Consider the following 22703-nt stretch of genomic DNA (forward strand, 5'->3'; position numbering starts at 1 on the left):
AAAAAGAAACCTATTAAATTCACAATTTAGATATCATTATGTAGTGTATATAAGATAGAGATACATATATAAAACATATTCCACAAATGAATAAATATATATGCTCCAAAATTACTCAACAAATAAAAATAAAAAGAATTCTATATTATACCGAAAATGAAATACCATTCGAAATTCAATAATACATAATACATAGTTTATACACCAAATATCAATTAACTACGAATGTTGTTAAGTTGTAATTTGTAATTTAAGTTCTAAATTGTAAATTCTTTATCGTAAAAAAATATTTATGACAAATCTAATGGAATGAAAGTTTCAATGTTAATTTTTATGTTAAAAAATTTAAAAAGTTATTCACTTAATAATTTACAATTAAAATTAAGGGTTCTCATTTGAGAAACAGAAGCTTATATTCCCACAGGACATCCATTGAGTAGTACACAAGAATCTTAGAATCTGATCTTTAAGTACATTTAAAATTGTCAAAAATCAAAATTTAAATAAATTCATTGATACGAGTCAAAGGAATGAACATGCTTGGTTAATCACCTGTATATAATTTTTTAATTTGAAATACGATATTTCTTTCCATTTCTCTGAAATTCCAATTATTGCCTTGTGGCTTGTACTCAAGACCGGCGTTAAGGGGTGGCAATGCGGGACATTTCCAGGACATCATCCAGGACCACGCGCATTCAAGGGCTATGGTTATAGGTTAATTAAGCTTTTTCCAGGTCTTCGCAGCAGGTAGCGGAGGCCCTAATTGTACTTGTATAACTATGTAATTATATATAATATTAAACAGATCTATAACACAGAGATATACTATAGTATGGGTTAGCCGGTTAGGTTATTGCCACTGTACCCAACATTAACTCAATCTTATTCGTCATCGTCTCATAGAGTAAGTCAAGTTCACCAAATCGCTGTACCATCCTCATCATTTACAACAACCGAAAAATAACTAATTGAAAAGTTACCCATCGAGAGATTAATAAAAAGTTGTAGGAACATCGAGTTAAGAGCAAAGGTGCAATTATGTATAAATTATTATTCCTCGGACTTTGTTTCGAAGATATGTCCATTCATCACGTTAATCACGTCTAGTTGGTCCGTGGCTTACGCAGATAAGTACAATGTGAAACACGATCGAAGTCGATTTATGAAGCTGGGTTTACTGAATTATTATTTATTACTATCGTAATCGTCTATCGTGAAATGCCTTTTTTTCAATTTTCAGGGAGATTTGATAAAGTAAACTTTAGCTAAATGGCCAAAACCAAAAAGTATGTCAACATCTAGGGGGAATCAAGTCCCTCCTCCCGAAATTTTATCACATACACAAACTTAAAAATTGCTTAATTATTATTTTTTACACCACTCACTAAGATTTGTATAACCCTCCCCCCCCCGAAAATTTTATTCTAAGTACGGCCTTGTTGCCTACATGTTAATGTTAACATGAATACTTGTATAACGTAAGAATTATATTATATTTTTATTTCTTAGATTCCTCATCCATATACATTATACATATTATATATAATCAAATTAAGATAATCACAGATAATGTTGATTTATAATTAATAATAATGTAATATGTATGTATGTGTTTTAGTATTCTTGTTCACTTTTTATAGAAACTATAACTTATCTTATGTTCTTTCATTTGATCTTATGTTATATTTATGTCCAAAAATGTTTTATATATTTTTAAGTTTTTCATTTAATTAGTGTTTAAATTTCTGAGTAGTAATTATAATATACAATCTAAATTTATACATATATATATTATTAACTATTATAACTCTCAACCTCCAACACAAGCTTTATTGTTTACTGGAGGTTGATAAACTATATATTTTTATTGTTAAATTGTTAAAATGTGTTAATTTATTTAATAAATGGTTTTTTATGTTTTAATCGTGTATGATGTATTGATGTGTATTACTTTTTAATTTAACTTTAACCTTCTAACTAGTTGGTGTCCAACTTTGTATACATTTCACTATAAGAAATTACATTTTTGATTTATTTTAAGATATTATCTATATTGATAGTATTTTTATTATTATAACTACAGAAATGTTATTAAATTTTGAGTTATATAAGTTAATAATATGATATAGTATAAACAGACATAATATATTATAATAATAATAATAATAATAATATAATAAATGTAATATTTTCGAATTAATCGTCATACTTAAAGTAAAATAAATGATTTTATTTTTTAATAGCTATATCAAAAAACATACAAAATATATCTAGTGATAAAAGCCACAAAATTGTCTCCGCTCAGAATCATTTTTCGTGTACAAAGATAAGATATCATTGAATTCAAATATAACATATCTTACACGTCCATCACAGTAACTCACTTAACACCTATAAAAAAAAAAAAAAAAATAGGTACCGTACAGCAAAGCGACACCCACTTTCCTACCATTTTGTTTTTTAATTTCAATAAACTACCTATCAAAAATCGCTTGAGAAGAAATTATTTTACGGGTAAATATACTATGAATCTATGATATAAAACTTTAAACTTCAAAAGCTCATAAAAAATTAATTTGACTTTCCAGTAGAAATTTGTTTTTCAATATAGATTAAAAAACTTATACTTAACCTTTAATTACATTTTCAAGTCTTCGGTATAAAAAAGAAATTGTCTATGAATTTATAACTACAAAATAATTTAAAAAATTTCAGTACCTTACAAATTTCGTCAAGATTTGAATTTTAAACTTAAAACGTTTATAAAAAAAATAATATTTAATAAGTATGGATTTTCTATCATTATTAATTGGTAATGGTAAATTAACAACATATAAAGAACCTTATATTAAATGTTCAATAAATTATAGCGAATAATTTTTTTTTACACATTTAATACTCTCGTCATATAAACTTGTTGTGCAAAAAAATGTATAGATTGATTATGTCGAATAAAAAGAAAAAAACAACACATTTAATAAAATAAAAAGGAAAAATTTGAAATATCTATAGACAGCTAAAAATCTTTTGAGAATTATATTACAGGTATGCATGGAAGATAATCAAAAAAAAATTGTAGTAAATATCTTAAGTATCTACGTGCATATAAAAATCCTTTGCTATAATTTACTGGTAAACATGGTATATACTTGTGTGGTTACTGGCCGTACACGATTAAGTACATTACCTATCTTGTTGTCGAACTTGGCACAATATTTCTTGTGTACACGGCTTAAATAATATAATTATATAACTGTATTATAATAAAATATAGTTAACTAATTTAATCATTGTGTGGGGCCGTTCATTAAGCACGTACACGCGATCGTGTATCGTGTTTAGCGTATAGCAGACACTCACCGACAGCCACCGTTGTAATAGTTGTGTGCTATTTTTCTAAAAATATTGGCCCCCAGACATGTATCTTTTATCTGAGTTTTCTTTCAATCGGTACATTATGCTATGCTCGTATTCCGTCATCGATGTATACCTACGCCTTCGCTCACAGAATTGCCTGTCATTTCGTAATAGCTGTGGTTATCAGGTAATTAAAGTATACTACGGTAACGATGCGGTATATAGTTTACTGCTAAATAATCGCAAAATACAACCAATCACAGCACCTATTTGTTTTTTGGAAATTACTGTTTTCGTTATCATGGTGAAGTGTGAACTGTGAAATTCGCATCGGACCCGTGTTTATTATTGTTTATACCCAACCTTATTCTGATTTGGTGTATATATATATATTTATGAAAAAAATAAACATTATCTATCTTATTAGTTATCAATAATTTATTATTTCTCTTTGATATTTGATTTCCTACTTTTATTTTGTTCAATTTAGTTGAATTTAGTAGTATGCTTACTAAAATTATAATAACTTACAGTACCTACGTCTTGCATATTGTACTTTCAAGGTAGCTCATCAATCTTTGTTGGCAGTTGACACATTTATGAATTTATTTGCTCTTTACACGGTTCACTAAATTCCTATTTATTGATGCATTCGCATTAATAATTACCAGTTATTACCACACTAATATGTAAGTATTTTATTGGTTATTATCTGTAATTTAAAAAGACAACCCCAATAGCCTCAAGATTTCTTAACTAAACATAGTACCTACTAATTTACTTTTACACCTTGATAAACTCATCGTTCAAAATGCTGTCACTGGGTGACTCCTTCGGCAAGCCCCTACATGTTAGAGATATAACCCACATAGTTTTATAATCGTATAAAACTAAAACATTTAATAGTTTGTAGTGTTATTTCTTCAGTTTATTATACTAAATATAATTTGTATAGGTAGATTGTAGAATTTTATAAGAAAAAATGTATTTTTATTTGATATTACTCAATAGTCTTAATCTTAAAATTCTTTTGAATCTGTAGGTTTTGTTATTTATTTGTAAATTAATATTTTGTTAATGTGATAATGAATGTTGTGGTTTTTAATGTTTTTATTAGAATAGTTCTAACCATAATACAGCGCTTAAATAATCAGGGGCAGACTAGGAGATATATGACCTAATATTATGCAATGATAAACATGATAAACTACAGTACAGCATTCATATTATTGCCAATACTCAATTGATCATCAGGCTCCCTGCCCAACATATTGATCCACTTTGGTATGCCGGCCGTACATTAACATACCATTATATTTTGTATACTGTTGAAATGTTCTACTATCGTTAAAGCCTTTCAACTATTCTCAATCATTTTTACATTATTTTTGACACTTTTTCTTGTATGCCAATATAATTCAAATAAGATTTATATTTTTGTAATCATAATGAAAAAAAATTAAAAATATTAACTTTAGTCTAAATTAATTAATTGAACCTATTTTCATCAGGTATTTACAATGGAGGAAAATAATCAAAAAAAATCAGTATTTGAAATTTCCAAAACTACTATATCTGGATATACCATCGAAATTGGAAATACCACTTATGAAAATACTTTGGAAGAACGCATTCAAGCTGCTAGAAATGCTTCGTCAAGTGCTAAACTAGCACAAAAACAAAACATAAAAGAAAAATTATCTAATTGCAGGAATGTAAAAGATATAAATTTTCAAAATAATATGGCTGTTAAAAAATTAATGAGTAGTGCTCAAGAGTTTAAAACTAAAAATAAACAATGTGTGTCTATAAGTAAAACAGATAATCTAAATTCTACTCATGTTCCTCTTTTAAACTTTACTAAAAATATATATTCAAATTTTGAATCCAAATGTAACACAAGTTTGTTAAAACCAACATATAAAGGAAATGGTTCAATGCAACTCCGATTAGAAGCTATAAAAGATAATAGAAAGATTTCTAATAAAATTTCATATGAATATAATAATACTTTAGAATCAAATAATCCTTCAAAAAATGTGAGTCTTCAAGATGTCCCACCAACAAAAAATCATAGTTCTAAATTATGTCATACTAATGTTGCCAAGCGTTATGAGTATAACACTAGATCAACTGTACAAAAACATTTTGAAGAAGTTAAATATGCTGGACACTGTGATCGTACTAAAGATATTACTAATATACCATGTAAGTTTTTAATTTATATCTGATCTAGCCACTTACAATTTCTAACTTATGATATTCCTATGATACCCTGAATTGTATATCTTCTAATACATTTATTTGATAAATTATTTTGCTATATCGATGATGAGTTGCATAAAAAATTGATTTATTTGATGGTTTATTAAAATTTAACAAATTAATCATAGACTAACTATTTAAGGAATCATTTGCTCACTATATATTACTGTTCATTATATCATTTTTAATGATTGTTTGTGTAGTACAGCATAAAGAAACCAAATTTATATCTCAATTGGCAGTTCTAATATTTTTCAGATAGGTACTCGCAGGTTTACTAATGTACTATATAATACTTTATGTGCAAAAGTGGTTCAATCTTAACTTAAATAGAATATGAAGTATCTATTTATTACTTAGGATTTATTTTTTGACGGGATGCAGCTTTTATTTTTCTATTTACTTTATATGTAGCTTGAGGATTCCATACATCCTTCTTCTAAGTTTTACTGAATTTTCACATATTTGATTCAAACACTCTGGTGTCTTGACCAAATGTTTTAAATAATACTTTTGTTTCTTATTTTAAATCATCTATCCCTGTAGGTAAAAAAAAAATTAACCAAAAATAATTTTTAGTATTTACATTTTAAAATTGTATTTAGATTAAATATTGAAAAAGCCTTACCTTCTTATTTATTTATATAATATAGTATTGTATATTTCAGTATTATAATTGTTGTATTGTATTAATTTCAAGTAGGTATTTACAATCATTTTTGATTTATTTAAGGTTACTTTAATTGTTTAGGGGAAAAATTTTACCTCAGTCATGAATAAATTTATATAAAAAATGTCCCTTTATATTTAATTTTTTTAATTTTGTTAACAAATGACCATTTAGTTTTCAATAATTTTTTGGTACAAAAACTGATTAAATGTAAAAACAATTTGTTCAATGTAATTAGTTAATAACTTTTGAATTAAGAGAAGAAGAGAACCTAATACCCACATGTGTTGTTTCCGTCTTAGTCCCTCAATTCCATCTTCCTTTATATTACCCATTTTGTTAGATATCTTATTTTATATTTATCTAACTATGATATAACCATGTTTCCTAGTATCATAAGACACAACATTAATTATAGGATGCATAAACAATCACTAAATATTATATAAAACAATAAAGAGCTAATGGTCTGTTATAAATGATTTAGTGAACCATGATTGGTCTATTAATAATTAAGAAACTTTACATAGATATTATATTTTTAATTTTAAGATTATATTTTGCATAATATTGTATTATTATTTAACTGTATAGATAAATCAGTAACTTCTGTACAAAATAGACTCATGCGTGCAAGAGAAAAAATGACAGCTAAATACAAAGATAATTCTGAAGTAAATGTTTTAAGACTTGGAAATATTAAAAAACCATCAGAATGTGAATGTAAGAAACCTAAAAATTGTGTTTATTTTTAAATATTAATCAGGGAAAAGCACTATTTTAAATAACCTGTAGTACATAGGACAAATTTATATATATATATTTATTATATTCTGAAACAATACTTAATTAAAAGAGTACTTTTTTCCTCAGTTTAGAAAATCTTTTAAGTATTTTGTTAATGACTTTAATATATGCAAAATAAAACTACAAAAATGTATATATTATCTTCTCATTCAGCTAGACAATATTTTTTTATAATTCTGATTTTTTATTTTATATATAGTGCTATACCTAATTCAAAATAAGAATGCACCTTACTTGCGCGTCCAAATTATCATCTAAACACATAAAAACAGACAATCTGTGATTGGCTGTCATATTGGTTGTGATAATTGTTGTAGTTGGTCATAGTCCTTGGAAAGGGTCTCATGTGTAAACTCAAAATGTATTCCGTCACTACCTAGTACATTCTTATTCTGATTAGAATATATTAAAAATGGAGATATTTTTTTTTCTCACTAATAAAAATTATGATATACTTTAATTGTGTTAACATCACTTTTTATTTTAGTAGATAATATTCATCAAGATACAAATACATTGGGCCATAACATTAAAAATAAAACAAAAAGGTTGAACCAAACTAATCAAAATATAAAAAAAAAGAAATCTGGACTTTTATCAGCTACTAAAAAAATCATTTTAAATAATAATTCCTCTATTGATAAATGTTTTGATCATCAGCTAATGAATGTACAACAAAAACCAATTATACCAGTTATAAACAATACAATTTCATCTAGTTCTTCTTCTGGTAAGACTTATTTGCTTAATATTTTTATATCACAAATGAAATAATAATTAATAGATTATAATATTAAATAGTAATATATTTTTATTACTGTATCAAATAATCTAATTTATTACAGTTTCAGAAGCAATTGTGTCAACAAAATTGGAAAATCAATGCATTTTAAAAAATTCGAAGTTGAATGAACTAGATTCTTTTAGTTTTGTTAGACCACAAACTTCTTGTAATCAACAAATATTAGAAAATAAAAAAAAGTAACTATAAAAGTAACCCTATAAGATAATTTCTATGTACTACTAATGATTACTACTATTTTAACATAATTATTACTATAGTAGAGATAATTTAATTAAATTTATACAGTGATTCAATACTTTAAAGAATCTTTTAGTTTAAGAACCTTTACTAAAGATAATGTATACTATGCATTTGATAAAAATTCCACATTGTACAATCTTCCTCTTATCATTTCTATATTTGGTTTTCTATTAATTTAAAAAATACATTAATTGGGTAAATTGTATTACTATTTAATTTTATTAAATATCAAACAGGTAAACCTGTTGAATCTAAAGAAAGAAAAACAAATAAAACAGTAGTAAATCTAAAATTGCTCTTAAAAGACTTATAGTATTGATCACTAACTTAATAATGTAAACCATAATTTTAATTTATTTAGTACACAATTTAATAACGATGAATGTATGGAATGGGAAGATATAATTGAAACAGATAACATAGTTGAAAAAGTAAGCTACAAAATAATTTTTTTGAATTGTTTAATTTGAAAAAAAATATTTAATTTCATAAGGTTAATGACTTGAGAAGAACTAAACATGAATTTGAACCTATGGAATGGACACCTGATTCAATCATGCACTCTGATAGAATTAATTACTGTTTAGTGATTGATACAAATATACTTTTATCAGCTTTGAAATCAATTACTGTTGTTATAGACAAATATTTAACTGGTAAATTATTCAGTAATAAAATATTACTATTCATAGATTATTTATTCTAAAATATATTTTATTCAGACTATGGTTATCCAACAATCGTTTTACCGTGGCAAGTTTTAAAAGAACTTGATTGTATAAAAAACGGTGATAATACACTAGGTTATCGAGCACGTGAAGCCACCCGATGGTTATTAGAAATGCTTTCAAAACATCATCCAAGATTAAAAGGTCAACCTATGACAAAAAAATTTAGTATGAGTTCTGATGATGATATTTTAAAGTGTGCCATAACTGTTAAAGAAAGAGTGAATATTGTAGTAAGTAATTCACTTCTTACTATAAATATATTTGTTTATTCATACACATTGTATACTAACTATGCCTTTTACAAAAATTTGTTATAAATATAATTATAAAATAAACCAATAACTTTATCAATATAATAAAAATTAATAATTTTATTTTTAACACGTTTACTGCCATGCGGCTGCCGGCGACCACACCATATCATTTGTAGGAGGCCATACGGCCGTGGGCTGCCGTAAATTAATTTAGATTTATATTATTAACTTTTCCATGGCTCTACAATAATAATATAATAAATGCTGCGCTGTGGCGTAGCGGAAATAATTGCAATTTTTTTGATGTAATAAACATAATTTTAACATTTATTTTTGTATTTTTAATTTTTTTTCAAACTCAATAGTACAAATTTACAACACTGAAAAATGTTCTTGGTGTACCCATGATAAATATTCTTGTGGCCACCGGCAGTCAACATGTTAAATACAAAAAAAAATAATTTAATATTTTGGTAATTTTCTTTAATAAGTATAAAATAGTTTAAACCAGTGGTCGGCAACCTTTTTGGACTCCCAGGCCACATTCATAAATTAATAAAAATTTGCGGGCCAGACAAAAATAAAAATTTTTAATATTTAATTCAACTTTATTGTCGTAGAATTTAAAGCGGGCCGTATACAAAAGACGCGCGGGCCGCCGGTTGCCTATCACTGGTTTAAACAAAAAGTCCTAAACTCTGATAATATAATATATTTCTCAATATCCTGCAATTATTTTTAATACATATTTTAAACTAATGTAACCTTATTTTACAGTTTTTAGTTACCGATGATAAAATTTTAAGCATAAAATCAGAATTTAATGGAGTATCAGTTAAAAACTCAGAGTGGCTCCAAAGCTTAGCTACAAATACTAATCAAAACAAATCTGAAATTTTCCAAGGTAAGTGATAATAATTAGCATACTTAAATAAATATCAAAAATATTTTTTATGTTTATTTGTAGTTACTAGACTAGGTAAATTTAAAAAATAATTTATTACAAATATAACAAAATATGTAATTATTTTAAATTATATCTTGGATAAAAATAAATTCTTATATTAGAAAAGTAATAAAGTTTTAGTTCAAATAATAACACTAATTTAAAACACATATCAATTATATATCATTTTAAATCATTAGAATATATTATTTACATATTGAAATATATTTAATATTGAACTTTTACTACATTTTAGCATAAACATATTTCTTTAATGCTCAAAATAAACTAAGTATTTCTCAAAGTTACAGTTAGCTCATATAACTGGTAGTAATAACATATTAATTCTGGTATTTAATACCATTGTTAGGGGGCCATACCACCGCTATCACTTAAAAACAAAACTTAATAATTGTTTATTATTTGATTATAATAAATTATTTTATTTTTAATATTATCAAATACACTATAATAAATTAACATTTTGACCGCAATTATAGATAATATTTTCTCACCATAAAAAGTTAAATTTAAGAGGACGCTACACCCGCATGTGTTGTCTCTGTCTTACTAATGTTCATCATAGCAAATTTGTGTTCAGCAGAACACATTTTGTGATGTTAGCTTTAAGATTAGAGTAAATTTAAATAAGTGAAGCACAACATTGCCTAGATTCTTTTCTTTAAATTTAATAATAGGTAAATTTACTCTTATATTAAAGCTAATATCACAAAATGTGTTCTGCTAAACACAAATTTGCTATGATGAACATTAGTAAGACAGAGACAACACATGCGGGTGTAGCGTCCTCTTAAAACGAATTTTTGTTTATACCAACTAAATAACAGAAAAAAATTGTTTTATTCGGTAACCAAAATATTAGGTACTCAAAAAGACAGTTTTAATTGTGGTACTTATATATTTTTTATAAAGAAAATTTAAATCAAATCCATATGCATCCATATCAAAAGAAGGGTTTGAGTTAAAATAAATAAATTAGAAGATAAAATATATAGCCCAATTAATTCAATAAATGTATTAATGTTGCTCCAAGGCCTGGAAATATCTTTCCTAATGTTAGAAGGTCATTTGAAACGTAGTTAATCGTATTTGTAATAATAACACTTTAGTTGATTAAATGGTTTGGATTGACTGAAATATTCATAGAACATTGATAAAAATATTGAAACAATTATTTAAGCATTGAAATTTCAAAATTTAACTTGATTATTCTCCTCATCATGACTTCTACAATTTAATTCTAATTTTTAGCTCTAAGCTATTTATTTAATTTTTACTTATAAAACAATTTTGATTATTATTTTATTATTTAATTAAACATTAAAATGTGTGTTTTGTTATTCTAAAAATAAGTTATTATAAAGTTCATATCCACTGACAAAATATAAATTGTCTATGGTTTTGCTGGTATGTAACTGTGTTTCAATATTTAAATTTTTTATTAGATTAAATGATATTTTCAATATTATAAATTATTTAATATTTTAGAATCATTTAACTTTAATTAATAGCAATAATTTGAATATGTCAAATTAAGTTGGTCTCCTTTATTATGTAAGACATTGGTATAAGGTTTATACCTAAAAAAACATACACAATAAAAATAGTTTTATGTTAAAATAATTTAAATATTTGCTTTTGCTTTTAATATTTTCTGTATATTGTAATATAAAATCGTTTTAACCTAACTGGTATTTCAGTGTACTGATAAATACCACCAGCCCTAACTCATTTTTTAACGCTTTCATTATTAGAATATTTATTATATACTACCAAGGCTTGTAAGTTTTAACATTTACATATTATGTTTTTTAGTAAATTAGAACATCCAAAATAAGATTAAAATCTGCTTCGCACACCCCTGATGTATTATATACAACATTTTAATTTGCTAATTGTTGCTTTTTTAGAATTTTAACTGCCGTTATGTATATAGTTTTTATGTATATTCTTATAAAAGAATGAAATCAAACACATTTTTTGAATTTTTTTATAATTGCTCATCCAGCATGTCTGAAATTAAGATTAGACTAATTAGAAATTTATAAAACAGCTAGTATATATATACAATAACAATAACTATCAACTTATCATATCTCATCTTATACTTACAGAAAAACATATACAAATTCCAAGATTAAAAGTTGGAAGTATATTAAAATAAATAAAACTTTTAATAAAACATTTGTATGTTGCATATTTTCCAAATTTTTATATTATTTATATATTTATGCATATTGTGGCATTTTTAAGCGCTCATTAGAACAATTAAGTTACTTTTTATTGCTATAACTTTCTAACCCTGGTTATAACTATTACAGTTAATCTACTAAAACCCAGTGGCGCATTTATTTTAGACATTTTGAACTTTGAACTTGTAAATACACAAGTACAATTGAAAAAAACTTACTAATCATTTTAAATAATTTGGTGATAAATATTAATACTTAAATATTTATTAGAAAATACTTGAGAACCATGATCAAAACCCACATTATTTTAGTATTGATAAAAAAAATTGTGTTGCAAATTTATTTAGTCTATTTATATCAACTTTTCACATTTACTTATATTAACTTTATATATAATAACTGTTCAAATTATAAATTTGTATCCAAAATAATTGAATTATATTATTGTTTATACAAAGAAATAAGTTATATGTTCATAAATGAAATTAATTATACAACATTAAATTAAATTATTGTACTTAATTATTAAATAATTATACATATGTCAGTTTATTATAATCAGAATATTTTCTTTTCTGTATCCAAAATAATTATAAGTATTATTTTTTAAATTAAATCGCACATATTGTTTAAAAAATTTGTAGTATACATTAAGAACATCAGTGATGCAAGCCCTAGGTAAGGTACAGCAAAATTGTGATTAGAGTGAGTAGGTTTTTGCGAATTAATTATTTTGTTTGTAATCAAAAATCTATTTACATACCTAATTTATACTCTATACATCAATTAACTCATACGGTACAAACAATTCTATTTATAATAAATACTCATTTTCTCAAAAAGTACATTTTTAGAAATATTTTGTTTTACTGTTAAAACTGTCAAAATATTTGAATGAAAACATACATTTTAGATTCTGACCAAAGCGATGAATATATTTGTTTTTACACAACAATAAGTTGTTGGTGTATTCATGATAAATAGTAAAATAAATGTTTTAAACCAGCGTTTCTTAAACTTGTTTTATCCATAGAACCCTTTTTGATGTCCACTTTCATCGTGGAACCCCTTCCTTTTTTTTTGTAGCTTTTTTAGGATTTTTTGCAAATAAATTATAATCATATAATAATAGTATATGTATATAACAATACTTTAATTAAACTAAGTATACATTTTAATGGGATAAGTGAAATTGCTTTTTATTTTTACAAATATTCCTAATATTGGGCTTTATTAATGAAAGTTGTATTATAATATTAGGTTCGGCACCAAGTCTGTTGCGGTATTTTGTTTTTATCGATACATAGGTGAAAACCCCGTTTTACATAAGTGGTTGCAAATAGTAAAAATCTCAACGCGGCCTTTTGTGACAATTGAGGATATTCATCATTTGAACTCCACCAAAATCAGAGATAGTTGATAGGCTATTCCATACGGCTTACATTATTATTTAATATACAAATGTTTTTTTTCTATAATGCAAACTTTTTTTCCCCACTACTAATCTTTAGTTGGATATTTTAAATTAATTTTCTTGAAAATTTTGGAAAAATTACTTAAGCTTTGCGGAACCCTGAAGTGATGTCCGCGGAACACAGTTAAGGAAACGCTGCTTTAAACTATAAAGGTGAATTTTGTAACAAATTTAATCTAGTTAGTACTTTTAAAAAGTCAAAATAGAAAGTTTCCATTAGTATTCATAACGTGGATTTTTTCATAAAACCAGTTTTTGATCAAATTAATTTTTTTTTTTTTACTATAACTATAAAACAAATATTGGTATTATTTTTAAAATATTTTAAACTCTTATGGACTTGAAATATTCAAAAATGTTCAGTTATTTTTATAAATGTCGATTAAGAAGGCATCACACCCGCTTGTGTTGTCTCGTCTTACAAGTATGTAACATAGCAAATTTACGCTCAGGAGATCACGTTTAACTCCGTTAGTTTAAAAATTTGAGTGAATCGATCTAATATGAAACTTGATGGTAAGAACATTATCTGCGTTTGTATGTTGGTTTTTTATGATAGTTTAATTTTTTAGCAAGTTATACATATATAACATAGCGTAAATTAAAAACATATTAAGAGTAAATTGATTTATTATTAAACTTCAAGTTTAAAATATTATCTAAAGTACAAACTTTAGCTTTTTTACATTACTTCTATTTGTGTGCAAGTTACTAGGTTTATAAAATATTGCAATTTAAAAATGCTTATATATCTCAAATAACATTTTAAACATACATTTTTATTTCTGAAGTTCTTCTCAAGTAAATAAATATTTTTGCTCATTTTATAAAATATTGTTGATAAACTTTCAAATTTTAATGGATTTTATTTCCAATGCTACATGTTTTGTATTACTAATTATACTCTAAAAGTAATAATCTACTCTTTGTTATCAAATTTTTTCTCTGGGTAATTTATTACAAATTTCATTAAAAATACAACAAATTATCCATAATTTTGTAGTTAATAGTTTAATTTCAATTACCAAGACTGGTAAGACTTGAACATTTAATATAAGTTTAATAGTAAAATATATATTTATTATTATTGTAGTTGGAGAAATATCAAAAAAGTTTGTTTTGTTGGAAATTGTTTGATATTTAGTACATAGATATCTTATAAATAGTTATTTTTAGTTTTTAGTTTTCATAACAAACTATTAAAAAAGAATTTTTAAAAATCTTGAACTACTAAATAAAAGTCCAGCAAAATTGAAGAATGTTCCAATAATATGTTTGAAATATTATTTTGTGTATCTGTTATGGTTGTTTTGCTAGCTTTATGTGAATAGTGAGTTGAAATCATACATGTGTTTTAATAACTTTATTTGTTAAAAGAATCTAATTTATTCAATATTCTAAAATATTTAAAATCAAACAATAATGTTTTAGTTATTAAATAACAATAAACATACATACATGAGTCAAAATAATAAACACAACTTTGATTGGTTTCTAATTTATTACAATACATAGTCTTTATTAAACAGTATTTTTATTAATCGTTTTGTTTTGAGAATGTTTTAAAATCTTTTAGTGTTGTAGTTTTAGAAATGGAATAGTTTTTAAATTTTTTTTTTAATTTCAATATTGTCATTGACATTTTAAATAAAAAATTGTTTAGCCCTTATTTTTCATTATCTTACCCATTTTTTAAGTCTACAATTTTAATATTTTTGATGCTTCTTATTCATGCATGTTTAAATAATTTTCTTAAAAAATTAAACTTTTTAAGTTAACTTTTATGAAAAAATATTATTTCATCAATAATTGTAAACATTTTAATTTATTTTTAACTATTAATATTTGACCGTACTTTATCAACCAATAATTTTAAGTGCAATAACACCAGCTTTGAAATAGTACTATAGTTAGTTAAGTTTATTATCAATTAAACTGGTTTTGGTTTGACTTTTGCAAATTAGTTTTTAGCTTTAGTTGTGGTTAAAATTATTGTATTAGAAAATTAAAAACCTATATTTTAACTGATCTTCCCAAAACTAATTTTAAGCACTGTGTTACGTATAAACCTCTCTTATGTTAAAATTAGTAATGATTGTTATGAAAATCACCCGATTGTCAACATTACTTCTAATGTAGGTTGGAAATATTGATTCAAATTATTTTTAAAACTAAACAAACATCCTGATTATGTCTTATATTGAGTCATTATTTGTAAATAAATAAACATACAGTGACAAGGGCATTTATATAAGCAAATAATATAACATTCTCTTAGATAAAAAACTAAATATACTTTCTTAATACCTAGAAATTACTCAATAAATGAATAAACCAACTAGTTCTACTTACTAACCTTACTGCTACAGACTTTCTGTTATTCTTGATATATTCGTTATCAAAATACCAAATCATCTTAAAGGGATTTCATCCCGTGATTTTATGTTTTTTGCCAAACATACCAATTGATCTAATGAAGCAAAAGAATTCTAAAAACAGATTTGAATTTGTCGTCAAGTCTATTTGGAATCGACTTTCTTACAGCTTTGATATTTTCCTCCGAATTCCTAAAAACAGTATGTTAAAAAAAGTAATTAAAAATTGCCGTATTTCAATTTTTGGAAAAGTTAAAATCAAAAAGTCAAAAATCTGAGAAAGTCAATTACAAGTAGACTCGACGATAAATTCAAATCTGTTTTTAGGATTCTTATCGCTTTATTTGATCAATTGGTATGATTGGCAAAGGATCCATCTAAAATCCTATGTCGTGCGTGCGTTAGACAAAAACAGAAAATCATGGTATTGAATCCCCTTAACACAAATATGACAAATTTAAACAATCATTCTTCTAATTGTAGCCTGATTTATATAGTGCTTTGTGTCTAAACTAAATAATTACCTCCATGCACTACTGAAAAAAATTTTTATTTAACTAAAATTTAGAAAATTACTACTCTACTTAAAAACCACTCTTGACATTATTGACAATGCCGTTTATTAGTCTTCTCAATTAATAAGTAACTTAAATGGCCTTCCCTAAAAATTTAATTAGTTAATCACTAATATTTAACTCCTTACTTATCAGACTTAGTAATCTAGAAACTACTAATTGAATGGTCAGGTAACACTCATTCTGTTATTTCCATCATGTATTTATATAATTAAAATTACATATTGTTCATTTTTCTGTATACAAGTTAACTTACTAATAATATGAAGTAAATAGAAATTTAGGTTTTTATAAGCTTTTTAATAATTTAATTCAAAATTGTAATAAACAACATAGCATTTATCTAAGAAATTGACTTGACTAACATAAAAAAAAAAAAATTATGCTTAAATTTATCATTCAATTTTCAAATATCATTCAACAACATTTTCATTCGGATTTTTTCAGGAAGTTACCTTCATACTTGACGCATCTTCATCAAGTTACAAATGGAAGGTAATACACAAAATGTATGGTACCTTTGGGTAATTCATTTATTTTTTCAAAAACACTTGATTAAAAGTTATAATTTTAATATAATCCTAAATTGTATGAAAATTAATGAAAGATTTAATTACTTCAAATAAATTTATATTTTTCTTTGATTAATAATTCAATTTAAATAAAATTATACTATCAAAGCTGTAATTATGTTTTTTTTTTATATAAAAATATTAAACCATACGTTCTTGAAACAATTTTCTTTCAATAAAATAATAAAAATATTGCCAAATTAATTCATAGATACAGGAAAACATACATATTAAATTATTTGTGTGTGTGTGTAATTTAAATTGTTTCAAATTGGCATTGTTTAAAAAAAAATGTCCAATATATAAATACCAACATTTTATATTAAATTAAAAAAATTTGTTTTTATATTTTTGTGGTTGAACATTTATTTGTTTATGTAAATAACAATTATAATAACAATAATATTGCATATATTGAGTATTCATGTAAATAATGTATATTAAATCGAAAAGTGTTCATTTTTGTGACATTGTTAAGTAAGTTAAAAGTATTATTTTCCCCAATATGTATAATGTGTTATCTATATTTTATATATTATACAAATAAATTTAGTCGTTATATGGCTTAAATTTAAATGTTTTGTATTCTAAATATTCTGTAAAATTAAAATGATTATTAATATTACTTGTTAAAATAAATGATACATTTGTTATTGTTATAATTTGTTAAGTATTTATCATTATATATAGTTATTTTTTAAAAATAACATAAGATTTTACCAATAGACTGAAATGAACTATAAGACAATGTATTGCTGAATTACTCTGTTTTTAATTTCAATAAAATTAAATTTTTAATTGTAAAAATTGTATTTTGTCTTAAATATTTACTGGTTATAAAACAAATATTTATTTGTATATTTAAACGGACGAACCCAATTACAATTATTATAGACATATATTTAAGATTTACATAATATTTTGTTATTACATTTCTGCTTAATCTTAAATATAATACAACAGTACAAATAGTAACATAATTGATAAATTAATAGGTTTAAGTATAATAAATGTGATGTTGTAACTATTGTGATTAAATAATTCAGTAAAAGAAAAACATTAATAATACAAAAATAAAAATATATAACAATGAACACTTAACTTAATGTGATATTGACATAGAATGTAATATTTATACAGCCAAAAGATTATTTGAGTAATAATTAAAATCATTTAGTGAAACACAAGAAAACAGATCAACATTTAAATAATTTACAAGTTGCATTAATCTATTTATAAGGGCATTTTAAATGTTGGAATGGCACATAAAAAGTATAAAACTGCCTAGTTCTACAATTTTGGATAATTAAAGTTCAATAAAGAAAGCAATATATTATATTATATTTATTTTTATTCTGTTCAAAATAAATACAAAAACAAATATCTTCTTAAGCAATTTGGATAGGTAGTTTTTACCTATTAAAATTAATATATATATATTAATTAATTGAATACGTTTTAAACATATTCTTCTTACTTAGATTAAGTTCATAACATTTTAAGTGTTTTAATGTGTATCTAGGTAGTTATTATAAAATACAATACTTAATACAAACTCAGTAGCTGAAATCATTCTACTGTACTTACTATTTCTGTCAAATAAAGGTTAGGTTACTCCATATTTCTTTAAATATAATTATTATTTTGATTTATTTTAGCTAATACTTTATTTACAGCTACAAATTATTCAGGTTGAATTAGACGTCTATACTTAAAATAGTTTCTAGAAAGCCTTAAATTTAAGTACCCTTAATAAATAATATATATGTAATAAACATGTGCATCAGGCTATGATGCTCAAGGATAATTAATTAGAAACAATATATATTATAAAAATTGATAGTTTTTATTTTTTATTTAGTACTAAACTATGTAATGTTTACTTTTGATTTTGGTTCTCATTAATGCTTCTGAAACGAAAGCCTTAAATAATCATAGGTATGTAAATTTTATTTTGTGCTAAATTTAGTTAGAAAATAAAATTATTCAATTAAATACTGATATAAAATAATTTTATTTTTAGTAGATTTTAGAGTTTTTAATTTGTTTAACTTTAAAATGCTATTATATTTTAGAGGCTGTTAAAAGTTATCCAATTATTGAAAACAAATTAATTGTGAAACTTGAACCCCATTTAGAACATACTATTTTAAGAGTAAGTATAATAATATTTATATTTATATTTTACAACATGAAAAGAAAATTTCAAAATTTCAAAATAAATTGATTTTTCAATCAAATAATATATATTTAGTTATTTTTATTTTTTATCTATCTTTATGTTTTCATATATACTTCTAAATTTTACAAAAATACATAAACATTATTTTCTTAACATTAAGAAAGAGGTATAAGAATTCTATGAAATCACTTAATGATCAATTCTAGTATGAACACACAAATCCTTAAATAAAAAAGTGGAAAACATGTCTAAACTTAATTTAATCTAATTTAACAATCAATTATAAACTTATTATTATCAATTATTCCTATTTTAAATAAGATAAAAGTAAAAACTGCTTCAGATGATAATCTTGCAATACTTTTTATAACATGTATTTAAGCTGAATTCGGCGGTTTTTAGAATCTAACTAATTTGTAAAAAATGTATTTATTTTTATTTTTATAAATTGGTTATTGTATTTATTCAACAGGTCTTAAAGTGTGCTGTAGATCTTAATATGAATTATTCGAATCATACACAAAAGTTCTGGTGGCAAATATATTCATTGTCAAAACCATTCAATATAACTCAATTATTAGAAAAGTTAAAAGAACACTGGAATATAATAGCACCCCATCAATTATTTAAAGTTCCTAAAAAACAATTGGATTATATGGAATATTTTTTTAATGATCTTAAACTAATCTGTAAGTAATAGGCTGAATTTAAATGATATATATAATATTTTACTATTTTTGAAGCAGTTTAAATATTTAGCATGTGTAGATGTTATTTCAAGCTATTTTTTTATTCTGTTTAATAGCACCTGAAATTAGCCTTAGTTGGATTGAGTTTTACAATTTTCTCAAGTATTGTACAGAAACTATAGTTGCTTTACCTTATGAATATTATCATATTACTGATGTAATTTTAAGCGATTTAATGGTAAGGTTCCTTATTATCTTAACTAAAATTACCTAAAAAATAGTAATTTCTAAAAATCTATTGATTCTTTTAATAACATTTAAACTAGACTTTCATTGTTATTATAACATTTATATATATATACAGGATGATTCTTTTATCAAACAACACTCATTATTTCAAAAAGTATTAATGTTTTTGAAAATATTTTTTTACCTAGTTTCAAATTGTTAAAAAAACAACGTTTTTATTAAAAAATTATATTTTTAAATATCTTTTATCCTTATAAGTTTTTAAGTTTTTACTTTTTTGAATGACAACATAGATTTTTAATTTCATATTCCAAAGCTATATAATTGTTTGAGTATTTTGATACATAAATTTCTAATTTAGGGTGAATAGTTTATGAGTTATACTTATTTAAAGTTTAGACAAGCGGAGTAGTGGACAAACATTTTGAAGGGATAACCCCGTACCACTCCACTTTATGCAACTAAACTTTAAATAGGTATTTATATATATACGTGATTTTTATATATCAAAATACTCAAAAAATTATACTGCTTTAGAATATGAAATTAAAAATCTATGTTGTCATTCAAAAAAGTAAAAAACTTAAAAAATTATAAGGATAAAAGATATTTAAAAATATAATTTTTTAATAAAAAAGTTGTTTTTAACAATTTGAAACTATATAAAAAAATATTTTCAAAAACATTAATACTTTTTGAAATAATGAGTGTTGTTTGATAAAATAATCACCCTGTATATATTAGATTATTTGTTTCACCTTTGGGAACTTCTATTGATTAACAGTAAAAATGATTATATTTTCCAAAATAATATCAGTTTTTTTTTTCTGCTAATTATTGATCTACAATAGCTAAGACAATTGATCCATCAACTACTAATCAGTATGTAATAAGTTTGTGCATGAAGTAGCCATACTTATTTTATAATAAATATGTATGACTTCTATAGTTCTATTTTAAATGTATAACTTTAAAATGTAATTTATATAGTGCATAGATTTATAATAATGGTCTTAGACAAAATAATTATAAAATAAACATTCAAGTTACATATTGTACTAATTAATTTTGTAAATAGTTTTGTAACATATTTATGAAGCTATAGAGCTTATTATTTTGCCTAAAATGTTTAGCTTCATTAGTACTTTAATTCTATTTTTTATTATGACATACTTGAAATATTTTCACTGATTGCTTGCTATATTTGCCTATCTTTATTAGAGTTTGTTTTCATTACACAATTTAATTACCAATTATAATATTTTATTACTTATTTATATTAAAATGTATAATTGAATTTCAGAAAGCTAGAAAAACTTTAAAACAAAAACTAGATTGTACCACACTTTGTGATAAGTCATTTTATTCATTAAACAATTTAAGTATTTCAAATAATGATGTTATTAATATTGATGAAATTTTGTATAATATTTCAAAAGGAGTTGATACATTTTGGTAAATAATATATATCATGTATATTTGCATGTCTTTACAAAATTATGATTATTTTTTTTATAATTTTGTAGCTCCTATGTTTACAATGCTAATGGTTTTGAACGTGACTGGTCTGAAAACGAACAAAAATGTGGTATAGTTCTTCAACCAGTAAATGTTGATGAGACAATTAAAAACTATTGTTGTAAATTATCAAATATTATCAAAATCATGTTAAAGTATGTATAAATTATACCTAAATATTATTATAATAATTCATTAAAATTATAAATTTCAGAATAAAATTACTAAAAACTGAACAAATATTGGAATCTCACATAATTATTGATGCATTTTTAAATTCAATTACTGTATTTGATAATGTATCTGTAAACATAACTAAGGAAAGCGTCATTAATTATTGTTTGCTGAAAAATAAGTATGTATTAAGAAAAAATACCTAATTGTACATTTCCTGTTAAATAATTTAAACTGTATTCCAGAAATTCATTTTTCCATGTATTGATATCCTTTCAAAATAATCTGGCAGCCATAAAAAATTTGATTACTACCATTAAGTTGTAATGTTATATATTTATTAATTTATTAAGTCTATATACTATTTAATAACATGTTAATATTTTTTAATAAAATTATATTTTATAATTTTTGATTTTTGTTTATATGATTTTTATTTATTACCATTATAAAAATAACTATACTACTTATTGTATTATTCTCATTCATAGCAAAAAAAAAAAAATACATCTAAAGTGTTACTATTATAAAAATACTCCTAACCTGTCTTTCATGTCTATATGAGCTTACTATATGAATAAACTTACCTTTTTTCAAATAATAA

The 22703-nt window shown here is 23.6% G+C and overlaps 2 protein-coding genes across 3 annotated transcripts in view; one reads left to right on the forward strand and one right to left on the reverse strand.

The window, feature by feature from the left end:
* Nucleotides 1-3238, reverse strand: part of LOC113551347 (transient receptor potential cation channel subfamily A member 1) — a 40971-nt gene extending 37733 nt beyond the window's left edge. Inside the window, exon 1 of the mRNA XM_026953542.1 lies at nucleotides 3191-3238. The gene's annotated coding sequence lies outside the window, so the exon portion shown is untranslated. The remainder of the gene's footprint in view (nucleotides 1-3190) is intronic.
* Nucleotides 3239-3770: 532 nt separating this feature from the next.
* Nucleotides 3771-22469, forward strand: LOC113553112 (transcriptional protein SWT1-like). Of its 2 annotated transcripts, none has more exons than XM_026956271.1 (16): nucleotides 3771-4049; nucleotides 4872-5568; nucleotides 6890-7018; nucleotides 7593-7832; nucleotides 7948-8083; nucleotides 8509-8578; nucleotides 8641-8803; nucleotides 8870-9108; nucleotides 9910-10036; nucleotides 19363-19442; nucleotides 19942-20158; nucleotides 20275-20396; nucleotides 21711-21862; nucleotides 21934-22080; nucleotides 22140-22280; nucleotides 22345-22469. In XM_026956271.1, exons 2-16 carry the CDS (start codon nucleotides 4881-4883, stop codon nucleotides 22424-22426), a joined length of 2733 nt encoding a protein of 910 aa, XP_026812072.1. In that variant the 5' UTR covers nucleotides 3771-4049; nucleotides 4872-4880; the 3' UTR covers nucleotides 22427-22469. The 2 variants fall into 2 exon arrangements, with proteins under 2 accessions (XP_026812072.1, XP_026812071.1); XM_026956270.1 differs by having other exon boundaries at nucleotides 3772-4049; nucleotides 7590-7832.
* Nucleotides 22470-22703: the final 234 nt, after the last annotated feature.

This window comes from Rhopalosiphum maidis, chromosome 2 (assembly GCF_003676215.2).
Source record: "Rhopalosiphum maidis isolate BTI-1 chromosome 2, ASM367621v3, whole genome shotgun sequence".
Taxonomy (NCBI): Eukaryota; Metazoa; Arthropoda; class Insecta; order Hemiptera; family Aphididae; genus Rhopalosiphum; species Rhopalosiphum maidis.

Coding starts and splice junctions, on each gene's coding strand:
- LOC113553112 (XM_026956270.1), top strand. CDS start 4,881: ATGGAGGAAAATAATCAAAAAAAATCAGTATTTGAAATTTCCAAAACT. Junction 8,084..8,508: donor ATATTAGAAAATAAAAAAAA/GTAACTATAAAA, acceptor TAATTTATTTAG/TACACAATTTAATAACGATG. Junction 10,037..19,362: donor CAAATCTGAAATTTTCCAAG/GTAAGTGATAAT, acceptor ATTATATTTTAG/AGGCTGTTAAAAGTTATCCA.